The following is a 25,201-nucleotide window of genomic DNA, read 5'->3' as shown; positions in this document are numbered from 1 at the left end:
AAGGCACCTTCCAGCACTATGGTTCTATGAAAGAGGAAAAATCCTTGCCAGGTCCCTCTGCACTTGTATGATGTTTCTAACAGCAGCCACCTGAAGATCTCTGGAAGATGACAAGCAGGGCATTAAGGCAGTAGGTATGTCCTGTTTGCCTCCACCATCTTGTAACCAGAGGCACATGGATGCTCTGTGTTCAGATATCCTGGCTATTAGCAGTGGGCATCTCTTCCACGGATCTATCTCACCCTTAAAAACAACAGAAGCCACCCCAAGGAGTTGCTGACACCACCACATCTTGTGGCAGTGAGTTTTCTAAGCGCTGGTCGCACTGAGTGGAATGGGACTTCCTTTTTGCCTGTGCAGATTCTGCCACAAATTGACTTTCTTGGGCAACTCTTTGAGCATCAGTTTTACATCACAGGGACCAAGACGTCTCATTGAGTAACCTTTCTGTTTCAACACAGCCAGAGTGGAGAGGAAGGACACAGCCTGGCTGCAATGGAAATCGGAAGATTCCAAGCGACAGAGATACAACAGTGCCTTGTTTCTCTGTGTATGAGACAAAGATAGTAACTGTGTGAGTGGCGCTGGCATCCGAAGTAGGAGAGAATACCAGATCGGCCTGACCGGGCTTTTTTTAAAATATAAAAAAATATATAATAAGAAGGGAGGGGGCGCGAGGAGATTTCATGCTGACCTGCTAGAATTTAGCTGTGTTCTTTTTCCTTGGCAATGTGGGTGCTGAGTGGGATGTACAAATCTCCAGCTAATCTGCCAGCCAGCGCTGAATGGTGCAGATGGGAGAACAGGGATAATGAAATGCCTGACATCACCGTTCCAGAGAATTCAGCCTGGGCACAGCCTGGCACCAGGGAGCATATAAAGCCCTGGCTCTTGGCTTGCTGGAGTGCACTGCTGCCCACTGTCTCCTCCGGGACCAACTCAGATGGATATCACCGTTCACCACCCCTTCTTCCGCAGACCCCTGCTATCAAGCTTGTTGCCCAGCCGCATCTTCAACCAGACTTTTGGGGAGCACCTTGTGGAATCTGAACTGCTCCCCAGCTCCTCAGTTTTCAGCTCTTTCTTTTTGAGACCCTCCATCCTAAGGAACCCCAGCTGGCTTGAGAGCCGACTCTCAGAGGTAAAAATATTTTCTCTTGCTAAACTTCCCCCAGCTCCCATGCAGTCCTTGAACCAGGTGGAGGGACACCTGTCCCCTTTGCAGTTTGTGCCCTTCATCAGTTAATTTATTTAACTGCATATTTACTATGAGCTTAAAAGGGTGACGTAAAAATCCTTGACAAAGGGAACATAAAGACTTGCCAAGATTGAAGGCGAAGAAAATCGATATCTGCCCCTTAACGTACCCCGCCACAAAAACCTGTTGTTTTCTCCAGTGACGCTAAGAATACCTTTGAAACTGGAATGAGTCATCTGTGAAGATTATTCACACAGGAAAGCCCACAGAAAACAGCCAGATTTAGATCTAAAAGTAGTCTTCATTTGAATGATAAACTCTGGAAACAGAAACCTCACGGTTGAGAATTGCTTGCAGGGGGGAGGTGGAAAGACAAAAGGGAGTTCTTCTGCGTAGGCCATAATCAAAGCTGTGTGAGAGTATCCATTTTCATGGGACGCACACAGGAGAAGTTCCTGATGGATTTGTGCAATACAGAGTCAAAAAAGGGAGCAAAGTTCTGTAGCCTGGGAGGCTGCTGCGGAGAATGCACTCACACTGTGAACATGGTAGTCAACAAGGGCAAGACGTCTGTGAAGGACTAGGAATTGTAATGGGGAATGTTAAAAGAAGCTTCCTAAGGGGCAAGAAGTGATCAAAAGTGGAACAAACAGCCTCGGGAGGTGGTGGGCATCCTCCACTTAAGCAGAAGCTGGACGTCCACCTGTCAAGAGATCCTGTAGCTACAGCTTGATCTTGCACTGAGCACTGGGTTGAACCAGATGACCTCCAAGGTCCTTCCCAACTCTGTGTGACTTAGAGGTTTAGGCCCTGTTGGATTAGCCATCCTGTATTTTATGGCTGACAGTTAGCATTGTTATTGTCTTACTGCGGTTGTTAATCATTCCACGCATGGAATTTCTTTCATTATATTTTTTTCATTAGGATGCAACTCTACCATGCAATATGCATTTTCACATTACTAGTACACCCTAAAATTGCTAGATGCTGTACAAAAATTAAAAACCAACAACGCAGCCTCTTGCACCCTAAAGGACAAGACACAATGGGGAAGTAGGTGAGGGAGAATAAAAGCCGAGAAGGGTAAATTGTGGTAAGTCGAACAGATCTGTTTTCAAAGAACCTGGATCTAAAAACAGAGGAAGAGAATTGGCTGCCAGGTGGGGGGGGGGTGACTTTCCAGTGGTAGGGAGTTGCAAGGGAAAAGGAGACACCGTGGGGAACAGTTCTGGTAGCTACACTGGTGGATCCCTTCTGCCTGTTTTGTGTTGTAGAGTTTCCATGCCAGCACAGCTCATTTCTAGCATTATGGCTTTGAGAATCCATCACATCAAAGCCATAATTTTCTCTGTATTAAGAACACAAGAGCCTGGTTGGATAGGACCATCTATGCCTGGCAACCTGTTTCTCACAGCGGCCAATCAGATGCCTCTGCAAGGCCCACAAGCAGGGCCTGAAGGCGATAAGAATCCCTCATTGATGCTACCTAAGCAACTGGCATTCAGTGATACACTGAAGAGGTTATATATAGCCCCCATGACTAGTATTTTTATTATATTTATATCCCACCTTTGATCTGAAAAGCTCAAGCTGCCTCCCTCCGGTCCTCGAAACAACCCTGTGCAGTAGTTTAGGCTGAGACGCAGTGATTGGCCCAGTGAGGATTTGAACACTAGTTGACATGAACTCTCCTCCCCCATAGTCTTGTCTAATCCCTTGTAAAGCAAGCAAATATTCTGGCCATCACTCCATCCCATGGGGGTGAATTTCATAAGTTAATTATGCAATGTGTGGGAAAATCCTTTCTTTTGTCTGTCCTGAGTCTACTGCCAATCAGTGTTATAAGGGGGAACAAACCCTCATTTTTATGTATGTGTTTATCGTGTTTTTAATATTCTATTGGGAGCCACCCAGAGTGGCTGGGGAAACCCAGCCAGATGGGCAGGGTATAAAATCATCATCATCATCATCATCAACATCATCATCACTATCAACATGCATGACCTCTATCTCACCGCCCCACTACTAGTCAGCTGTGGAGATGGGCAGCAGCCCCCCCTACCCCCCCCCCCGAAATTAGACTTTGAACTAAAAAACCTCATTCACATCAATGGGAACTTTTTTTCCTAAGCACAATTGCCATGTGAGGAAGGCTTATAGAAAAGATTTCACTCGACAGCCAACTCTCTTCCTGTTTCTACGTGGGTGGGCGTGTTTGAAGGGTAGAGACAGAAAGAGGGAAGAATGGGAGTGTGGCTTACTGCCTGTACAGTGGTACCTCGGGTTACATACGCTTCAGGTTACATACGCTTCAAGTTACAGACTCCACTAACCCAGAAATAGTGCTTCAGGTTAAGAACTTTGCTTCAGGATGAGAACAGAAATTGTGATCCGGCGGCGTGGCAACAGCAGGAGGCCCCATTAGCTAAAGTGGTGCTTCAGGTTAAGAACAGTTTCAGGTTAAGAACGGACCTCCGGAACGAATTAAGTACTTAACCCGAGGTACCACTGTACTGGTTCCAAGAGATTTCCTCTGGAGGACTGCAGCCCTCAACATGAAGAAATGTTGCCTGACCTTAACCCACATGCTAGCATGAAAGTAGCATACAGAACAGTCTTGCACTTGGGGGATGTGGAATAGCAAATGATCTACCACACTGATCATGTCTAATTATCTGCTCCACATACAGCACCTAACAATTAGTAAACATTAAATATTGTAACTGCTCTAAACGAGACTCTTTTGTTAGCAGATGCGACTGGATAAGGACAAGTTCTCTGTAAACCTCGATGTGAAGCATTTCTCACCTGAGGAGCTAAAAGTCAAGGTTTTGGGAGACGTGATTGAAGTTCACGGAAAACATGAGGAGCGCCAGGTTGGTCTGGTCTTGGCATGAGCGCAGCTGGCAGGGTGATGGGAGGCAGGGTGGAAGGAAGGAGAAATTGACCCATTCTAAACAAGGTTGCCCATCAAGGAAGGAGACGTTAACAATGCCATGTTACCTGCCACATAGAAGAGTCTCAGAGACACAGCCTTGGGCAAAGGAAATAGAAATGGTCCCTCATTCATTTATTCTTTTGGTTTTAAATGTGAGAAAGCCAAAGCTGGACCACAGCAAAGGACCATTGGCCCAGCTCACTTAGTACTGGCCACTCTGATTGGTAGCAGCTTTCCCAGGTCTCTGGCAGTGGTCTTTACAAGCCCTGATACCTCTAAACTGGGGTACCCCAGGGGACTGAACTTTCTGAATGGGAAGAGTGCTTCTTAACAATGAACTATGAGCTCCCCTTATAGTAAACCATTTGCAACCAGACATATATGGTTATGTTCTTCTCCCCCTCGCCCCCTTCTCTTTTGAAAAGGATGAACACGGCTTCATTGCCAGGGAGTTCAACAGGAAGTACAGGATCCCAGCTGATGTGGATCCCCTCTCCATCACCTCCTCTCTCTCTTCGGATGGTGTCCTGACAGTGAATGGACCAAGAAAAGCCATGGAAGTCCCAGAGCGCACCATCCCCATTGCCAGGGAGGAGAAATCTGCCGTACCAGCAGCGCAAAGGAAGTAGACATGCCCTTTGAGACCTACTCTTTTATACCCAAGAAAGCCTTTCCATTGGATGCAAACAGCAGGCGGTGTCACTGGCTGTCTGTTCTTATTTATTTGTGCTAAGCAAATGAGCTTGTTTACTAACAAATAAACCGATGAGTAAGCATCTGGCGGCTTCTTTCCTCAATCTTCGGGGGCAGGGTCAATTTGAGACAGGGCTCAGCCCTACAGCATGCAAACTTGTGATAAAAAAAGAGAGAGGGAGAATAGCTCTGAGCACGTGCAGAGTTCCCTTCTTCTCTGGCAGAGCAACCACAAACAGTGTTGGGGGAAAATAATTTTACTGGCTCTTCTAGCTTTGGCTACACAGAAAAACAAATGTAACAGCTAACAAACAAAAATTAGGTGGTGCTTCACAAAACGTCAGAGGGAAAGTACAGTAAAAACTTTATATACACACACACACCCCCCAAGCCATGAGAAGTAAGAAGAATCTCCTTCTCACTCTGACGCAGACTCTTTTATTCACAGACATGGTTTGTGAGTTGCTGCATGGCAGCCTAGCTTTTAAGTGGGTGGGTGGGGAAAAGAGGGGGCAACTAGGTCACACAGGCACGGCCTTTCAAGCAACCCCGGCTGTCCTGAAGCGGAAGAGAGACCTACTCTAGTCCTACTGCTTCAGCGGAGTCCCTTGCTGTTCTTTGGGCTTCGTGTCAACCAAGCAGCAGGCTCCCTTCTTCTGTGGAGGCTCATAATCTATCATGTAGCATGACCGGGCAGTTGGCTTGATTGGAGGAGGCTCCAGCTCTGGCTGGTGTCCAGGAAACCAGTGAACATCTCGCATAACTCCTAAGAGCAGAGAGAGGACAAGGCTGAGGAGCTCAAAAGAAGGCAGGGCAGTTGCAAGCCAGTAAAGCGGAATGAACACATTGCACTGAACAAACTCGACAGCAGCCAAAGGCAGTCTTAGCTTCTGCCAATCTAAAAGGGAGCTGAATACCTGAGAAGGCACATTAGGAAAGTCATACGGGACACGCTGCTTTATCACAAGTGCAGTACAGAAGATTCTGCACGTGAATCCACCCATTTCTATGGGTGCCGTTTCCAATTTGCATACCAGCAAATTTCAGCATATGCAATCATGTATATTTTCCAAATTTACATTCTTGCACTATCAGGGTTGGAACACAGGTGGCGCTGTGGGTTAAACCACAGAGCCTAGGACTTGCCAATCAGAAGGTCAGCGATTCGAATCCCTGTGACGGGGTGAGCTCCCGTTGCTCGGTCCCTGCTCCTGCCAACCTAGCAGTTCGAAAGCACGTCAAAAGTGCTAGTAGATAAATAGGTACCGCTCCGGCGGGAAGGTAAAAGGCGTTTCCATGCGCTGCTCTGGTTTGCCAGAAGCAGCTTAGTCATGCTGGCCACATGACCCGGAAGCTGTACGCCGGCTCCCTCAGCCAATAAAGCGAGATGAGCACCGCAGCCCCAGAGTCGGTCACGACTGGACCTAATGGTCAGGGGTCCCTTTACCTTTTTACTATCAGGGTGGTCTTTGTTGCTTTCTAAATCATGGACTAACTCTACCTTTTTATGTTGCTGTTGCTTGCCCTGGGGACATTATGGTGGAAGAATGGGTAAGAAATCATATGAATAATGATGATGATGATGATGTTGATGCCTGCCACTTTCTAAGTAGAAACAGTTCCCACGGATAGCTGACAACTTCAGGGGAGATGGGAGTGGCGCCATTCAATTGTGCATCCAGCCTGCTAGTACTTCAGGACGTACTGCAATGGATTTCATTGTGTTCCTACAGGTCCCTTGCTGTCACCACCAGAGTCCACTGACACTTGACTCATGGCAGTCATTTACTTATTGTTGTTCTAAGCTGCACTTTGGCCCCTCAAGACACATTATACATTATCACTTCTGTATTCCTCTTATTTGGACAGCTCTGTTAGGAATATTTGAGAATAGAGGATTCAGAACTGGGGGAAGACCTAGATCTTCCCAAAGTTCTCTTGCAGCTTTTAAATTAAGTGCCTGCATTTCAGTTTTATGTACCTACTTCTTGTACTGTGGGGCTTTTCCTTGGAATAGTCCGATGTGTAGGTGGACTCAAAATAGTGAGCAAACTGAAAAGGAAAACACAGATTGAGTGCATGTTTACGGTAACTGAGAAACCATAAGAACATTAAGAAGAGACTGGCTGCTGAATCAGACCAAATGCCCATCAAGTCCAGAATCTCAATTCCCATAGTGACTAACCAGGTATTTCTGGGAAGTCTACAAACAGGGCATGAAGGTAACAGCACTCTCTTGCTCACGTTCTGGTACTCAGGCAGAGGCATATTGCCTCTGATCCTGGAGGTAGAATATATATAGTATGACTAGCAGCCTTAACCTCCATGAATTTTTCTAATCCTCTTTTAAATTTCTCTAAGGTCTTATCCACAGTTACCTTTCCTTCACACTTTTCAGGCATGGTCCACGCTTTAACCTCCGTGTTCAAGCACCTATTGTTATTATTTTTTGCTTTGCAGCAATCTGCAGGAAACCCGAATTGCCAATTATTGTGCTTCAGCTTTTAAGAGTGGGTTATCGCAAGTTAAAAAAAATAAAATCTCTTGGACACGGATCCGTGCCTGGAGAGACAGGGCAAAAGCTAAGTGTAGATAAGGCCTAAGTTGGTGGCCATCCCAACATCTTGTGGGAGTGAATTCCATAGTTTTAACTGTGAAGAAGAATTTCCTTCTGTCTGCCTCAAGTCTTGAAACATTCAGATTAATTGGATGACCACACTGGGTTCCAGTGTTATGGGAAATAAATGCCTCTTTACTCTTTAATTCACACCACATGCAACTTCATATACTTGTATCGTGCATAATTTTGTACACCTCTATCATGCCCCCCTTTACTTGCCTTTTTTTTTCTAGGCAAAAAATCATGTAGAACTTTTAAGAGGACGAGCCTTATCACCAAAGCAACACCAGCTTGGCTTGCCTTAGTGAGGCAGAAGGGCTGGGTATAATTACCGTATTTTTTGCTCTATAAGACTCACTTTTTCCCTCCTAAAAAGTAAGGGGAAATGTGTGTGCATCTTATGGAGCGAATGCAGACTGCGCAGCTATCCCAGAAGCCAGAACAGCAAGAGGGATCGCTGCTTTCGTTGCACAGCGATCCCTCTTGCTGTTCTGGCTTCTGGTATTCAGAATATTTTTTTTCTTATTTTCCTCCTCCAAAAACTAGGTGCGTCTTGTGGTCTGGTGCGTCTTATAGAGCGAAAAATACGGTAGGTATTGCGTGGTGGTGGAGGGTTTGGTGGGATGAAATGGCTAATACTGCAATCCTATGCAAGTTTACTCATAAAATGTGTTCAGTGGGACTCTTTCCCAGGGAAGTGTACATAGGATTGCAGCCAAAGAAAATAAACTGGAACTGAACAGACGGAAAGCAAGGAAGGACAACATCATAAACAGGAATGCTGCCTACTATTACATTTGTGCTTCTTCCTTGGAGCTTGGAGCAACAGACACGAGCTCCTAGGTGATGCCTGATTTAGGTCAGCCAAGCTCCCCTTCAAATATAAAATACAACAGAACATTTATATCCCACCTTTCCCCCAAGGGGCCTACATGGTGCCCCCGCCTTTTAAATCCTCATCACAACACTGTGACATAGATTAGCCTGAAAGAGAACGATGGACTCCAGAGACCAGTAACCACCGTGGCCAAACAGGGAAGTAAAGCAGTTCAAGTATCTTATCTTCACACTTGCTCTTCTAAAGCTGGGCTGGAATCATTCAACAGGTTATAAGATAAATTAAACACAGAGTACTAGAGCAGGGGTCAGCAACCTAAGGCCCATGGGCAGGAAGTGGCCCGTGGAGGTCATTTGACTGGCCCATGAGCCACTCCCGAACTGAGCTGCCTGCTCACACGCTGCGCTAAACTGGAACAGCACAGCGAATCGCTTCCGTGGTGCCGAAAATCACGTCTGTGCAGACGCAGAAGCCAAAAATCATGGGGGCGTGTGCTCACGCGGGCGTGCAAGATAAACCTTGCTGACCCCTGTACTAGAGCATGGGTGGAAGACCTTTGGCCACCAGATACTGCTGAATTACATCTCTCCTAATCCCTAACTGGATGCTGGTGCTGATGTGAATGGAAGTCCAAGAACATCCAGAGGGCCGCAGGTTAGTCGCCCCTGTGCCAGAGGGCTGAATATTTGACTTTACGTTAACAAGCTAACAAACAGGGCACTGTGAATATGGTACTCTGACCTGAGAAGGGAGAGGCTTGGGCTGCAGTATTTTCCGAATGTCATAGCGCTCTTCGTTCCAGTTCCCCAAGAGGGTCTTGTTGGTGTAGGAGTCTTCGTTGGTGGTGCACCTCCAGCCATACTGGAAGAATTTGGCAGAGCTGTCCCAATCTGTCCACACTTCTCCATGACCATTGGCACGTAATAAAGAGCCATGATGGGGGTTAAAGAAGCAAGACAGGGACATGGCCTAGGAAGAGACAGAAACGTCAAATGAGGACAGGAAACAACTTGTATTAGGGAAGGCACAACTACACTACAAACCTATCAAGTGCCATGTCTTCTCTCAGCAAATTCTGGGAACCGTATTTGAAGATGTCCTGAGCTGCCTTCTCAGAAAACTCCTAATACCCCCTAAGGAAGTAACTATTAAAGAAGGTTAAGGCTATAATCCTAATCACACAAACTGTATGCCCCAATATAGTGGTTTACATCAGAGCAAACATGTTCAATATGACCTTTTAACATTGCAAACCCATACACACTGACTTACTAGACAAAGTTCAGTTGAAATCAGTACAACTTACTTTTGAATAAACCTGCACAGGCACATACTCCTTGTCTGTTGTGTAGGTATGTCTCAGAAAAAAAGACAATATTAATCACTGTTCCTAAAATTATGTTTCTCCCTTAATACTATTTTTTAATATTTATTTTATGCCACTAATATGGTACATGCTCCTCTACTACACCTCTTGCAATCTAATTATAAACTTGTGTACTCCTGAAAACCCACTTTTAGTGGGACTTACTTCCTCATTACACTTGGGATTTAACTATTTCTACATTTTAGAACATAACTTTACATTCTTTTAAAATTAGTTTTTCAGCCCTATGCTTCTCCAGTTCTTTTCCCACACCAAAATCAGTCTGATTCCCTGACACTGGACTGAAAGATCTTATTTTAACCAAAACATATGGGGATGGTTTCATCATGTGGATAGGTTAGAAGGATGGATTGTGCTGAAATTTGGAACTGGAGTTCAGTAGGGGAATACCTCTGAATCAGAAGAGGTTGTAGCTGATAAAACTGAAGAACTGAGCTGATCCACATTTTGCCACATTTTCTTGCTTATTTGTCTTGGTTTTAATTGTAATTTTGCCTCAGGATCTCAGCCAAAATGGGCAGCCTCAGTAGAGTGAAGTTCAAGGCTGTAGCTGATGTTAAAAAGTGCTGAAGTTTTTTTTGGCAGCCCTTACAAAGGAAGGTGGCAGGAGGAACTGGAGCAGGCAACCAGAAAAACTTTTGTTTGTGATGCAACTTCCTGATCATCAGCTAGTCCTGATGTCACTGGTTTCTGAGCATCCATGGGGTGAGAGACTTTTATCCAAAAATCTGTATGACTGGACCTTGTCATCAAGGAGGTCAAGCACTAAGATACAGCCTCACTAGTGAATAAGGCCCATTGAAATAAGCAGCATTTAGATCTGCGTAAACACACTCAAAAGGTTGCAGTGCATAATAATATGCAGGCAGAAATACTACCAAATGTTTGAAGCAGCCACTTCAATTGCATATTGATGAGATCTGAAACCTAGAATTATTTAAAAAATGATTTGTACAACTCACCGCTCGAGTTCCCTAGAACCATCTTTTTAATTTAGGTAGCCCCACTGATATTTTAATTTCAGTGGCCCCACTGAAATTAACGTACATGTCTAAGTTACCTCCCCTAATTTCAATGGAACTGCTCTGAATAAAACTTAGCTGAATACCACCCCAGTGCTACAAGCCTTGTATCTTAATATCTTAAAATTAAATAAGCACAATATTGCCTGATATATTTAATTTCCCAGAAACATTATTAGCATAAAGGTGTGCATATGACATACTGGAACACAATCCTGCCATACACTCAGAGTGTGTACCTGAAAGCTCTCCGCTCCCTTCTGATAACGCTGGTTCTGATGGCTCAGAAACAAAATGGAAGGCAATCTGTGCATGCTTAAAGGCAGGTTTCACTCCCTTATTCCTCTTTTGAAGAAGCTTTTAGGGATGAGCAAGTTACCTGATTTGAAAACAGCCTACAGCGGGTAGCGCTGTGGTCTAAACCACTGAGCCTCTTGGGCTTGCCGATCAGAAGGTCAGCGGTTCGAATCCCCACAACGGGGTGAGCTCCTGTTGCTCTGTCCCAGCTCCTGCCAACCTAGCAGTTCAAAAGAACGCCAGTGCAAGTAGATAAATAGGTACCGCTGTGGTGGGAAGGTAAATGGCGTTTCCGTGCGCTCTGGTTTCCGTCATGGTGTTCCGTTGTGCCAGAAGCAGTTTAGTTATGCTGGCCACATGACCCAGAAAGCTGTCTGCGCACAAACGCTGGCTCCCTTGGCCTGAAGCAAGATGAACGCCACAACCCCATAGTCGCCTTTGAATAGACTTAACCGTCCAGGGATCATTTAACTTTTTTTGTACAAGCCTATGCACACTTGTAAGCACCATGGAGGCTATTAGGACACACTTCTAATAAATGTGCATTGAACAGTACTGCACACCCCTATGAGCAATGCATCATTGAGCCCAACCAAAGAATCACCTTGCTGGATCAGATGGAAGAGTCTGTCTAGTGGAAGAACTTTGGCCAGTCACTCTCAGACTAATCTTCCTAACATAGTTGCTGTGGAGACCTATGTCCACATGAGTGATATGGACATGTGTTTTGTATATATTAAAAAGTTCCCTTATTTTGTTATTTACTTTTGCTGCTTTCGAGGCTTTCGTGCTCTCCTGTTAGCTGTGATGGCCTCAATAATATTGTCCAAAAAATGATGATGATGGCATAAATCATTGAATGTTATTTTTAATATTGCAATTGTTGTATAAGGGATTATCATGATCGGAATGTAATTGAAATTAATAAGATTTTGGAACGCAGAAATAAAGAAAATCATCAAACCATCCATTCTAGCACACGGGGGGGGGGCACCTAAATTATATAATTCGGTATCTGAATGATTGGTATTAGTAATTGTATTATAAATTGGTATTGGTATAATGTGGCTGTTATTGGAATGTAATTGAAAATTAATAAAAATTATTTTGTAAATTGTCCAAAAAACAACAACAAAAAAACCCCGAAGGAAGGAAGGTTAAGAACAGGAAAGGATGGTAGGCTACATCTGAATATGGTGGCTCCATTTCAGCAGCATCCCTAAAGACTCCTCTCCTCTGCTCCCTTCGCCAGGTGGCCCCTTCCCTTCCGCCCACCCTGCCCCGCTCCATCCTCCCCTCGGTCTCAGCAGAGCCCGGCCCTTTCCCTATGCCCACCTGATAAAAAGGCGGAGTAAGGGGAAGGAAAAGCAGGAAGCCGTTTCCAAGGCAACCGCCCAAACGGCGCGCGCCGGAAGCGAAGGGTGCACGCTGGCGGAAGTGACGTAAACATACCGCGACGCCGGCTTCGGGAGAGTGGAAAGGTGTGTTTGCGGGGAGACCTAAGTGGGTTAAAAGACCCAATGAAGAAAGGAAAAGGCGTGGGGGGGGGCAACAGTCATTTGCCTCTTTTATGCCCTCTGCGGGAGGGAGGGTCCTATGCCGCGCCCCCTAGGAATCCCCTATTTCTTTGTTTACATACAGTCACATAGCTGTCAACTTTCAGATTTGAAAATAAGGGATCAGCAGCCTCGAAAATAAGGGTTCAGCAGCCTCACCTGTCCCAGGGACAGTCAGGATATCTAACAATCCGGGATAGCAGCGGGAAATGGCGCTGGAATAAGGGGATTTTCCGCAAAAAAGGGAATATTGACAGCTATGTACAGTCAGTGCTTTTTTTCTGGGGGTACGCATGGGTATGCATACACCTAAACATTTTGTGAATCTTTGTACTTTTGTCCGTTTACTGTTTTTATTTTTCCCGGTTTGAACTATAAAATGGTGATTTTCTTGAGTCAAAATGAGAGTAATCCTAAACATTTTTTTTAGGGAAAAAACCACTGCATACAGTATATCCTGCCCGTCCGTGAAGGAGCTCCAAGGAGGTGTATACGTAATTCTCTTCCAGCTCAACCTCCTCCGGCTTGTTCTCTCACAACATGCTTTCAAGGACTGGTCAGGAATGAAGGGGCTTCGTAGTCCCAGCAGCGTCTGAAGGGCAGCAGAGTGGAGTGGACTAGCTGAAGAAAGGTCACCTTATGGCTTTGGGGTATTGATCCTGGATCTCTCTCTCCCCTAATCTCAGTGTGAGGTACTGAGTGACTACAGTCTCATACCAACTCACCATTGCTTCAAGGAGGGGGGATCTTCTCACCTGTATATACAACCTTTAGGGAGCCAGGAGGACTTGCTTTTCTAAATTTACTAATTTTTTAATGCTCAATCTTTACTGTACTCTTAATTATTAGTATTTTTTAAAAAAAACAAAAATTGTACAGAATATTTGCAGTGTTGGGAGTATAAGGAATGAAGGTGTGCTAAACCACAGCATTGAATTAACATGATTGATGAAACAATATAAACCGCTTGCTGCTAGTTTGATTCACATCTTGGCTTATTCTCCAGCTTCCTGTAACCATACACCTTTTTTCACCATGTATTCGTGTATGTTAAAGTAAGATTAGAATACTTGCTTGCTTATGAACTTGAATTTTTGACCTGTACAAAGGATTTTCTATGTTGCTGTCATGTCAGCTAGGCTGGCCTGGTGGATATTATTAACAAATGCTGCTTTTGCTGACTGGAGACAACTCTAGATGTTTTTGAAACCAGCCTGATTCCTATATTTTTTGTTTTTAATGCCTGACGTTTTCTTACGTTTTTATATGTGTTGGAAGCCACCCAGAGTGGCTGGGGCAACACAGCCAGGTGGACGGGATATAAATAATAATTATTTTTATTACATTTCTCTCCACTTAAAGTTTTGTCACCATGAGGCCTCTGCATCATCAGCCCTGTCTCCTCCTAGTTGGAGAAGGAAACTTTTCCTTCTCTGCCAGTTTGTGTGAAGCAAGGAGCTGTGAGGCTCACATTGTTGCTACCTGCTATGAGAGTGAAGCTACTGCAACTAGACAAGCTGTTGCCAAGTCCAACATACAATATCTGAGGGACAGAGGTAAAAGGAAGACGAAAAATCAAAAAAGAAAACTTGTTTGTTGCATAATTTCTGATGGCTGTTGTTGGAGAACTATTTTCACCAGAGCAATTTGGCTTCTTGGGACCCTGATAATGGGGTTGCTGGGATGCCACAGGATAAATGGGGTTGCTAGGATCCTGCCTAGACATGTAAACCTTCTAAATAAGTAACTGGAGGTTCATCTGTCCTCCTCTTTATAGCAAGTTGGACTTGCCCTGCAGTAGGTGAGATGGAACAAGCAGGATTAAGGGACCTGGGAAATGGTGTGCAGAAGCCACGGGTGCATTTTCACAATATCTGATTAGAGCAAGTTGAAGAAAATTGAAAATAAAAACATTATTAGAAACTGTAGGAGGGAGAGGAAAAATTGGATTGTGCTTGTGGAAGTTGTTCCACTTGTTCAGTGACTTCCTAGAGCAGTTAAATGAAAACAAATCATGGCTCCACCATAGCCAGGCCACAGTCACACAGTCAAAAGGAATCAGTTACAGCATTGTCATCTACATTCTTGGCACATTTAGAGAGCTGGAAAGGATCTTGTTTCAGTCTAGCTTGACTTGCTTCTTGAGTCATTTGAAGCTATTGATTGTATCTGCTGTGTACTTGTGGGCACAACAATCAGGTTTAGGTGAATTAATTTGTGGAAGACCTTGTCCTGAAGCAAGGAACTGTGATGTGGGTATTGGGTGAGGACCCCTGCAAATTCAAGCCTAACGAATATATAAATTTGCTTTCAGTTGTTACCTTTGTTGCATTGGGAATACCCTTCCATGCCATGTCTCATTAAGATAATGATAATAATAAAGATTCTGCCTTTTTCAAGTGCCCATTAAAGTGTGTATTGCATGATCTCCTAGTATCTTACATATCATTTTTCTTTTACCATTCCAGGTGCTAAAGTTCTCTTTTGTGTTGACTGCACAAAACTGAAGGAGCATTTTTTGCCAGCTGATTGGAAATTTGATTGCATTTATTTCAACTTCCCCCACTGTGGGAGAAAAGCTGGAGTGAAAAAGAACAGGGAGCTTCTTGCCAGATTTTTCTTTAGGTGAGGCTAAAATGAGCCATGTCAATGTACTCTTGTTACTGGGAAGGTGGTGTGTGTTAACTTCAGTTGATGTTGCTACCTTACACCAAAACCTGTCTTCAATATAAAATTGATATAAATGTGAGCCAGCTAAGTTCAGATGTTCTGGTTTTATACAGGCAGGCATATTTAGTTGATGCGCTTTCTTTTAAACGCTATATACAAATAAATGCTTTGTTGCAATTGGCTGTTTTGAGCAATGAGGCAGTGTGGTAGCAGATGGTCTGTATAAGTAGGGGAAATGCACTAGGGTTTTCATGCAAGAGAACAAATAATTCTGCGCCTTGGAGTTGCTATTCATTTTTGCAAGCTTTCCAGCAAACACCTCCAGTTATAGGAACTATAAAGATCCTATTTGGAGCAATGCTGTTAAGGTCCAGTGAGAAAATATAAGCACTATGTGTTTTCCTCTCTTTGTAATCTTTCTTTTGATGAAAGTTTCTTGTCATACCTGCCCAAGCTCAGTAACCAATCATATAACACACTCTTTCCCCTCCCAAAGTGCAACTCTCACAATCCTTCCCCCACCCCCTAAAATATTGCTAAAAGCTACACAATCCAAGGACTTCTTGGAAACAGCTCAAGAAGGCAGCAGAGTGTTGCCTCAGGCACAAAAGAATGTTACCCATCACTCCTCTCTTCCTTTTCCAGCTGTGCAGAAGTCCTGGCAGAGAAAGGCGAGGTCCATGTGGCACTTTGCAGAGGGCAGGGTGGTACCCCTGCAGACCAGCCTGTGAGGGAATGGCATAACAGCTGGCAAGTAGTGGCTATGGCAGCGGAGGCAGGATTTATTTTGAGCGACATTCATCCATTTAACATCGGGGATGCTTGCAGATATAAATGTACAGGTTACAGGTAAGTTGCAGCACAGCACAGCAGATGGTGGCATTCCAGATGTCATTGTGGGTGTTGCCATGGTAACCAGCATATTAGCATCTGCTCTTGCTTCTGAAGCTTCCTCCGTGTTTAAGAAACAGCAAGGAAGTTTCTTTGCTGGATGTTGCTGTATAAGATTCCTGCCTCTAGCAGCAAGAGTGCTATATTTTATACCAGCCTTTCCCAGCCTGGTACCCTCGAGATGTTTTTGACTGCTGACTCCCACCAGCCCTGACTCACTGACCTTGCTGGTTAGGGTAATGGGAGTTGAAATTAAAAATTCATGGAGGACACCAGGAGGGGGAAGGCTGCATTTTAACTGTCTTTGGTTCTCAAGACTTTATCAGGTTAGTTGATAGAGGGAATGGATTGGATCTCAATCTCCAGTTAAGTGCTACAGAGATCTGGGGGAAAGAGTCAGCACTCTAGTAGTTTCCCATGCCTTCCTCCCACCATTTACTTTCGGCCAGCCTGGCATTTATACCCAGGGCCCTGAATCGACAGTCGTACCTCTGCTTATGTATCCCTCTGGAAATGTAAACTTCGGGTTGCGAACGTGGCAAACCCGGAAGTATATACTTCCGGCTTTCGCTGTGTGTGCATGCGCAAAAGTGCTCTGCATGCCACATGCATGTGCAGAAGTGCTCAATCAGGCCGTGCATGTGCACAGAAGGGCGCCTCCGGTTACGGATTTTTCGGGATATGGCCGGGCCTCTGGAATGGACCCCATCCGTAACCGGAGGTACCACTGTACAGTGGTACCTTGGGTTAAGAACTTAATTTGTTGTGGAGGTCCGTTCTTAACCTGAAACTGTTCTTAAGCTGAGGTACCACTTTAGCTAATGGGGCCTCCTGCTGCTGCTGCACCGCCGCCACACGATTTCTGTTCTCATCCTGAAGCAAAGTTCTTAACCCGAGGTAATATTTCTGGGTTAGTGGAGTCTGTAACCTGAAGCGTCTGTAACCTGAAGTGTCTGTAACCTGAAGCACCACTGTAATTGGTTTACTGTTGATCATGTAGCTCTGCATAGTTTGTTTGGTTTTATGCTTGTGCAAATAAAGAGTGTCTATTTAAATATTCTTGGCTTGTTTGTTTGCAGGAGTCAGGATAAACCTTTTCATGTAGAAGGAGCTTTGAATCATATATTCACACAGAGTGTGCCTTTTCAGCATCCCAAGCCTATGATCTGTCAAACAGAACTGGGAGGAAAGTTGGTTTCCTTCCTTGTTCCAGAGATATTTCTAGATAAGATTAACAGGTATGTAACTGAGTTTCAGCACCCATTTGAAGTTAATAAATATACAGCATAGTCACTCAGTTGATAACTGTGGAAAATTCAGCAGGCATCCTATTTTCTTAGCCCTGGGTGATCTTTAGAACAGTCCTCACGAGGTTAATTTTGATACAAGTTCCATTGACTTGTATTTCCTTCTGGGTAGGTATGGTTGGCGTTACAGTCTAATCTTAATCTAAAGTTTGTAATGTATAAAATATATTGTGGTTTAATGGTTGTTTGCTGAATCCAAATCCTGGGGAAAGCTGCATTCAAATTCTGCTTCATGGGATCTCTTTGTAGCTTTGAACTACTAGAGACACGATATCCTGCTGCCGTTACTGCTGGAAGGGGGCTCCAGCTGTCAAAAGACAAATAGTCCTGTCTGTCTTGGATCATCTGGAGGAAATATTTGCTGCCAGATGGTCTTCCCACCTGCAAAACGCACTAAGGATCATATAGCTCCTTTGTACATTTTGGCGCTACATGAACAGAGTGCTGTTCTTTAAAATATAAAATCCAATTTTAATGACTTGCCTAAGAATATTGCTTTCTGTTGTTTTCCCCCTGTTTTTAAATAGGAGTTTCCTGGATACAAATTCGGAACATCCTGTAAGAACAATAAACGAAAAGCTCACTGATGAGCTTGGCAAGTCTTTCCCAGTTCAGAAAGTGAGTGCTTCTCTTTCCTTGATGTTCCAAGATTGTCACAGCTCTCCTTCCACTCTGGATGCCACTTGGATGGTTCCTGCTGCCCAAAGTAACCCAAAAGCCAAGTCTGTGGTTAACAAAGCTGCAGCGGATACAGAGGCCTTTGCCTTTCCTTCTGGCTTTCCTAGCTGGGATGATACAGATCAGGGTGGCAACTTGATCAGCTGGGAAAGAGATTGGATCTTTGGACATTATTGTCTCCAACCTTCCCTTCTTATTTCTCTTCACAGAACTGTACGAGACAGAGAGCTTCCTCTGGGGACTTTCCTGGTCCTCAGCGGGCTGGCATTTAGGAAATGCAAGCTCTCTGCTCACGCTCTGCCCATTTTTCATGAGTCCGTTTTTATCTGTGTGGTTAATAAGGGCACAGAAGAAGCTTGTAGCCAGCTCCTCGCAGAAAACCTTACAAGTACTTTATGTGCTCTGCTCCAGCCTTCAGGCTTCAAGCTAGACTGTACAGCGGACAAGCCAAAGACACAGCTAAATACTTTTGCGAATCCTGAACTTCAGCTCCTTAAATCAAAGTACTTTTTCAGTGTGACCCCTGACACTTCTGACCCAGACCCAAATAAACTTTGTGTAGGGACCGTAAGTACAGCGCCGTGGCAGCCTACAAGCATTGATCGAGAGATTGTTTGTGCTTCGCTGAACCTTGATCTTCTGGCCATGCATGTATGTGAAATCTTTGACTGGCGCATGCTCTGGACTTCTGACGAGCGCTTCCTAAATCAGTTTGCAGGAGGGCATTTAGGTCCGTTCAAGAGCTTTTCCCTCTACCCAGTCTCCTACGTTCATGACGTCAGCTTCTGGGTTCCGAAACCAGAAGAGTTTAATGAGACCCAACTCCATGCCATTGCCAGGTGTGTGTCTTCTGAATCAGTGGTGTCTATCCAACTGCTCGACAGCTTTCAGCACCCAGGCACAGGGCAAACCAGCCTCTGCTACAGGATCACTTACCAGTCTTGTGACAAAGCACTCAGTCGCCAGCAGGTGGCAACGATGCAGATGAACCTTAGGAAAGAAATACAGCGCTGTCTGCATGTGACTCTTAGGTAGTTCTTTATTATTCTGTGCAGACAGGTTTTGTTGGACTCCATAATTCAAATTAACTGTGTGTGTTAACATCAGGCCAACCGTAGCAAGCCTTTTATAAAGGCTGGATGGGCTTGAAGGTGGTGCATACACCACCTTTTTCTATTTTCCTATTTAAGGCAATAAAGTCAAACACTTTATAAACCTTGTTTAACTCTTGTCACTCTCGGTGAGTTCTTTTTGGAAGAGGTTATTCATTGCAGGCTGATGTAATTGTATCCAGCTCCCGTTCAAAAGCTTATGGAGGCTGTAGCTGGTCAGAGAAAATAATACAAGGCAGTTTAATTGAGTCCCATCCACTCTTCTTTTGCTTATTTGGAATGGCATAAATGGAAACGCTGGAGATGTAACTGCAAGGTACATAGGGTTAAGCCATGGGTAGGCAAACTAAGGCCCGGGGGCTGGATCTGGCCCAATCGCCTTCTAAATCCGGCCCGCAGACAGTCTAGGAATCAGCATGTTTTTACATGAGCAGAATGTGTGCTTTTATTTAAAATGCATATCTGGGTTATTTGTGGGGCATAGGAATTCGTTCACCCCCCCAATATAGTCCAGCCCCCCACAAGGCCTGAGGGACAGTGGACCAGCCTCCTGCTGAAAAAGTTTGCTGACCCCTGGTTAAGCTGTTCAGTTTGCATATCAGAAGAGGTAATATTTCTGAAGTGGAATTCCTGCAAAGTCTTTAGGATAAACTAAAAAAGAAGAAGTTACATTTCAGTTCTGCTACCCTGCAGACAGGCTCATGGCAATGCACACAATTCAACCATCACAACAACCTGCCTAGGCTGAGAGGTGGTAACTGGCCTAAGTTCACTTAGCAAGGCTTGTGGCTGAGCCAGGGACTTTACCTTGGGCCTCTCTCATCCGAGTCCAAAGTGCTGACTGCAACATTAACAGCAGCTTCTATACAGGAAATTCTACTACAGAAGGAGTGGAGGAACTTTTTCAGCTGAAGGGCCACTTTGCTTTCTAGACAGCCTTTCAGGGGCCACATGCTAGTGGTGTGGGGGGGCAGATGCAAAAGTGAGTATAGCAACAAAGGTGAATTTTACCTTTGTACAATCAACTACTTTCTTCTCTCACACATACCCTGCCCTGTCCACAATCCAGGCAAGCAAGAAGCAGGATTAGAGTTCAAGGGCACATTTCACCCAGGCAAAAACACTCAAGGAGGGTGCAAAGCAGGAGTGGAGAGGGGTGTGGACTGGGGAGGGTCCCATGGACCAGGTAGAGAGGCCTGGAGGGCCACATTTGGCCCAAAGGCCTGAGGTTTCCCAACATTGCTGTGCAATGTCACCATGTTGACTCGGCCATGCCCACATCTTTAGGTGGTGGAATGCAAAGAGTGTGAGTAACAAAATGCCAACATATTTATAATCAGGTCTGGCAAAGACCTAAATCAGCAAGTGCTGTTTCTTATTTTTAGAGAGGATTGTCACAGTTGTTTCTTTGGTTAAAATAAGAGACTGTTGCAGAATCCTGAGCCCTTTGAGTCTGCTAAGTTTGTGCAGGATAGCTGGAAGAAGGGAGAATGGGTCTTATGCCAGCCAAGCCTTAACTAATCCAATCAGTCTGGATGCTCACAAGCTTGGATGAGCTCAGGTCTTATTTAAAACCAATGCAGTCACTTCTCTGCTACCCTGCTTCATATTGGCACACGTGGTGCACAGTGATGTTGGTGAATTCAAGATGCACATACAGTGATATTTACTGCCAATGTTGTAATACTAAACAGATAATAAGCCCCACTGAATGCGACCAAGTACAGTGGTGCCTCGCAAGACGAAATTAATTCGTTCTGCGAGTTTTTCCGTCTTGCAAAGCACGGTTTTAACGGTATTAGCGGTTTTAAGAAAAAGGAAACAAACTCGCAAGACGTTTTCGTCTTGCGAAGCAAGCCCATAGGGAAATTTGTCTTGCGAAGCAACTCAAAAAACGAAAAACTCTTTCGTCTTGCGAGTTTTTCGTCTTGCGAGGCATTCGTCTTCCGAGGTACCACTGTAAACAGGCATAGCGTTGTTGCAAGATTATAAAGACTCGTAAGCTCCATTACATTCAGAGGGGCTTGTGAATAAATACATAGGAACAGGGTGATGCACTTTTCAGCAAACATGCATGAAAGATGGAGACAAATTCTATCCCCCCCCCCCCCGGTCATTGGTTTGCTTCAAGTGGAGTGTGGAAAACTTTTGAATGCAGTAAGAGCAAAATCACGTAATGATGGCTGGTATGCAAGATCCAGATAAAATTTAGGCAATGCAAACCACCCTGAGTCGTGGTAATCTACTGAAAAGCAAGTCTCGTTCTAATAAATGGGTCTTGCTTGCATGTACGTAGAATCTCAGCCACAGACTCACTCTTGGCACAAAATAAATTGTAAGGCACACACTGGGTGTTAATTTAAAAAAGGCACAGGAGGGTAGGGAGGTTAGTGAGGTAAGTATTAGTCCTGAACACATTTTACTCAGCAGTAAATCCTACATACTTTGGGCATGCAATTCTAGGATTTATCTGCCAGTGCTGAGTGGGGAGAGATAATGAATGTATTTGTGCAACTGGAGCACACTGTAAAACTACCATCTTGTGCTCAAGTTGCCAGCTGTGTGTGCACATCTGCAATCTTCAATTATTTACCTGGAAGCAGTTTTTACTTCAATAAATACATACTTCTGTGAAAACATGTCCAGGAAAGCAAGGGCACCCTAAAGGTGAGGCATTTCCCTTGCAGGCATTGAGGGTGTGAGGCTGAGTACACCCCATACCTTTAAAGCACATCCCAAGCACGTTTTCCCCTCAAAGAATTCTGGGCACTGTAGTTTACCACTCCCTGAATTGCCATTTCCATCAATCCATAGCCAACTACAGTGTCCATAATTCTTTGAGGGTGAAGCTGTGCTTTGAATGTGCTTCAAAGGTACAGCTGTAAGCGGCCTGAGAGGGAAGGGAGCAAGCCATGGCTTGCACCACGTGGAAAACCTGAGCAGCCACCCACAGCAGTGCCCTACTTGGGGAGTTAGTGGAATTCTGGATTTTGCTGTGTTGTAAATAAAAATATGCCCTTTTCCCTTATGGGGTATCCAAGAGCCCATATAGAGTCCTTACATAGGTTCCCTATTGGTAGGAGAAAATAACAGAGGCCAACCAGAGAATATTGAGAAGCAAAGCAGCTAGTAAGCTTGATCTTTATTGATCTGTTGCAACAGGGTACTCCCCTCACACGCAGGAGAGGAAGAGGACCCAGAACAATGGCCTGCAAGGCCTTATACTTTTGAAATTCCCATTTTCTAGATCAAGACCACCCCCAGAAACATTATGCATACATCACAGAAGGGGTGTAACCTAAGACCACCCCTCAGATCCATCCCACCTACATCACAGAAATTTAAATGTTGTTTTTCTCCTGTCACAGTTTATCTCCTGTCTAGCAGGTTACTTGATTGGATTTCCTAGGGAGCCTGGCCATTCTTTTGTAGTGGTAAAATACTTATTTCCTGGGCCAGGTCACAGGCTCACACCTTATTCAAACAGAGATTAAGAAAGGATTTGTGAAGGAAGAGACAATGGGGAGGCTTTTCCATTTTCAACCTCGCAGAGAAAGGATTTGGTCAGTTTAGGAATCAAAATGGTTCCAGGTTGGCTTTCCTGTGCTGATCTATGTATGTGCAGTTATGAACATTACCATATATCTAAGGCCATAAAATTCCTATCACAGCTGCTAAAGACAGAAGGGGTCATATTTTTGAATACTTCTTTCCGTTCACATTTATATATGTATATATATAAGCCCGCATCCCTGCAAGGAGAAAACTAGCGCATCAGCGACAGGCTCAACATTTCACTGCTAACCGATGACATACAAGGGATAATAAACACCATGAAAGGGCACGTTCAAAAGCGGCCCTCCCACTTGGGAAGTGAAGTGGTAGAGTCTGAGAATGCATAAGGTAACAGCTGCGGCTCCCTTCTGTAGACTCTTCTCGCCCTGCGAGAGGGAGAGACACGTTTTCCTAGCGGCCACCGGCGCCCCAGCAGGGAAAGAGACTGCGCTTGCGCGTGTCTGTTTGCCCGGACCCATCATGGCGGCCGCCACCTTCAGCTCTGACGTGTCCCTCTCTTGACTGCCGGGAGGAGCCTGCCGTCGAGGCCGTTCTCGTGCCCACACTCGGCATGGCGGCCAAGGGGCCCCGGCAGCGGCCTCGAGGGGGAGGTGGGGATGCGGCAGCGGCGGCTGCCGTTTCCCGCCAGCGAGAAGAAGCGCCCCCGCCGGCCACTGAGGAGACCAAAGCCGAGTAGGTGGCAGATAATGGGGTGGGGCGAGCGAGGAGGATATGGGGAGGGGGGAGCTGCCATTAGGGGGTGACTTGGAGGGACGGAGACACTTTATAGGGGGGAGGGTTGCCTGAGGTAAATGGGGTCCCCTCGAGGAATTTGAGGGAGGGTCAAATAGGGAAGTCTCTTTCGAGGTTGGACTCGTGGGGGTGGGTCCTGTGGCGCCTGAATTACTAGGGCCTTCCTGACTTTTTAATTTTTATTTTATGGGGGCATTGGGCTGAGGGAAGCTTCCTTGAGAGTCGGGCTCGAAGGGTCATGAGCTGTGGGGGCTTTGGAAATGGAATTTATGGAATTCTCTTTTTGTTTTGGTTGTTGGATGATTGTAAATTTCAAAATTTGGAAAAATTAAATGAATTTTAAAATTTGAAGAAGAAAAAAAGGAAGCGGAGCAGGGGTGGGAGACACTTGACTGGTTTTAGGCTTTGTAAAATGCTGTGTTGCATCATGGATATAAGCCATGTTGAGATACAGATTGTTGCTTGGAAGTAGAAGGACTCCCACAAAAAAATGCACCTCTCAGAATCGTGTAACACCCTCCCTTGAATCTCTGTCCACCACTGTCATATTGCACACACATAAACAAGCACATCCCTCAATCCTGTAGGAAACATGAAGCAGACTTGAGGACATTGTCCAGAGGATAGAGTCTCCCTATTATTTTAACTCCCTCACCCTATTCAACTGCCTCCCCGCACTGCAAAAACAAAACGAAACCACACATGTCCCATAACAGCATCATATAAATAGACAGGGTCAGTAGTAGTCTCTCTCTCTCTCTCTCTCTCTCTCTCTCACACACACACACACACACACACAGGAAGAGCTTTGTGGGACTCTCCCCAATTCTATGGAGACTGCATCAAGACCAATAGGATGTGTTGCTGTTCTCCCCACATATAAATGGGATGTTTCATGGGGGATTCTGAAGCAGAGAGACATTCTTCTTTCTCTCTCATGCCACAGGCTCCCATTTGGGTGTGTGTAGCTTTGCATTCTTGTGCATAGTTTCTTGAACTGAAGGCAGGATACTGCCCCAAAGCAAGAAACTAACGCAGTTCTTTTTCCTGCCAGCAGCAATGCAAGAAGGTATGGTATTTAGAAAGGAACCTTTAGCAACCCGTGGGGTGGACATGACATCCCTTCTTGATTATAGGCCAACCAAAGTTTGGGCCGATCAGTATTTTGTCAGAAGAAGAGTCTGCACTCACTGATCAATGTGCAAATCAGTGAGAATTGATCAGCGATTGTCTCCACAGTGAGAATTTTTAGATTTATGCAGTATTTCTGGGTGTTTAAAAATGCTTCATTTTAAAATCTGGAATGATTCCCTGAGCACCCTTCCCATTTCTCAGCTTCAATCACCTTGCCACTTCGGTCTAATCCCCTCACCTTATCATCCACTCATGGGGCTAACACCTGTCTTTTTTTGGCTCTCCCCTAGGTCGTCTGGGAGCAAAGCAGGACATGTCTGGGCCCCTGAAGGATCTACAGCTTTCAAGTGTCTAATCTCAGCCAGGTTCTGTGCTGCACTGTTGAGTAACATCGCCGACTGCGATGAGACATTTAACTACTGGGAACCTGTGAGTGGCGTTCGTGTCTGTGAAATACCTTGTTGGGGGGTGAAGGGGGTACATGTTCAACCCAAATCCTTAATCACTCCTGAATTGAATAGTAGTGGTATCCAGGGTATACCCTGTGGTTTG

At 45.0% G+C, this 25,201-nt stretch overlaps 3 protein-coding genes across 10 annotated transcripts in view; 2 read left to right on the top strand and 1 right to left on the bottom strand.

The window, feature by feature from the left end:
• Positions 1–685: 685 nt before the first annotated feature.
• CRYAB (crystallin alpha B) lies at positions 686–4,912 on the top strand. Of its 2 annotated transcripts, none has more exons than XM_082201112.1 (3): positions 686–1,141; positions 3,949–4,074; positions 4,562–4,912. In XM_082201112.1, exons 1-3 carry the CDS (start codon positions 944–946, stop codon positions 4,763–4,765), a joined length of 528 nt encoding a protein of 175 aa, XP_082057238.1. In that variant the 5' UTR covers positions 686–943; the 3' UTR covers positions 4,766–4,912. The 2 variants fall into 2 exon arrangements, with proteins under 2 accessions (XP_082057238.1, XP_082057239.1); XM_082201113.1 differs by having other exon boundaries at positions 705–1,141; positions 3,952–4,074.
• CFAP68 (cilia and flagella associated protein 68) lies at positions 4,836–12,448 on the bottom strand. 4 transcript variants are annotated; one of them, XM_082201108.1, is made up of 5 exons: positions 10,065–10,301; positions 9,594–9,645; positions 9,029–9,256; positions 6,815–6,881; positions 4,836–5,595 (listed from the first exon to the last, which is right to left on the bottom strand). In XM_082201108.1, exons 1-5 carry the CDS (start codon positions 10,118–10,120, stop codon positions 5,417–5,419), a joined length of 582 nt encoding a protein of 193 aa, XP_082057234.1. In that variant the 5' UTR covers positions 10,121–10,301; the 3' UTR covers positions 4,836–5,416. The 4 variants fall into 4 exon arrangements, with proteins under 4 accessions (XP_082057234.1, XP_082057232.1, XP_082057233.1 ...); XM_082201106.1 differs by lacking the exons at positions 9,594–9,645; positions 10,065–10,301 and adding an exon at positions 12,329–12,448; XM_082201107.1 differs by lacking the exons at positions 9,594–9,645; positions 10,065–10,301 and adding an exon at positions 11,598–11,678.
• LOC309519821 (alpha-1,2-mannosyltransferase ALG9-like) overlaps positions 12,394–25,201 on the top strand; it is a 34,013-nt gene continuing 21,205 nt past the window's right edge. Inside the window, exons 1-7 of one of the 4 annotated variants that reach the window (XM_082201014.1) lie at positions 12,394–12,474; positions 12,980–13,241; positions 13,912–14,105; positions 15,018–15,174; positions 15,865–16,068; positions 17,190–17,348; positions 24,940–25,078. In XM_082201014.1, coding sequence (XP_082057140.1) covers positions 13,922–14,105; positions 15,018–15,174; positions 15,865–16,068; positions 17,190–17,348; positions 24,940–25,078 — 843 coding nt within the window. In that variant the 5' untranslated portion in view covers positions 12,394–12,474; positions 12,980–13,241; positions 13,912–13,921. Of the gene's footprint in view, positions 12,475–12,979; positions 13,242–13,911; positions 14,106–15,017; positions 15,175–15,864; positions 16,069–17,189; positions 17,349–17,944; positions 19,316–23,177; positions 23,456–24,939; positions 25,079–25,201 lie in introns of those variants that run through there. The other 3 variants (XM_082201011.1, XM_082201013.1, XM_082201012.1) reach the window with 3 other exon arrangements.

Source organism: Podarcis vaucheri (assembly GCF_965113315.1).
Source record: "Podarcis vaucheri genome assembly, chromosome: 15".
Lineage (NCBI taxonomy): Eukaryota > Metazoa > Chordata > Lepidosauria > Squamata > Lacertidae > Podarcis > Podarcis vaucheri.
The sequence above is the reverse complement of the archived record's forward strand: the minus strand, read 5'-3'. Positions and strand labels throughout refer to the sequence as shown.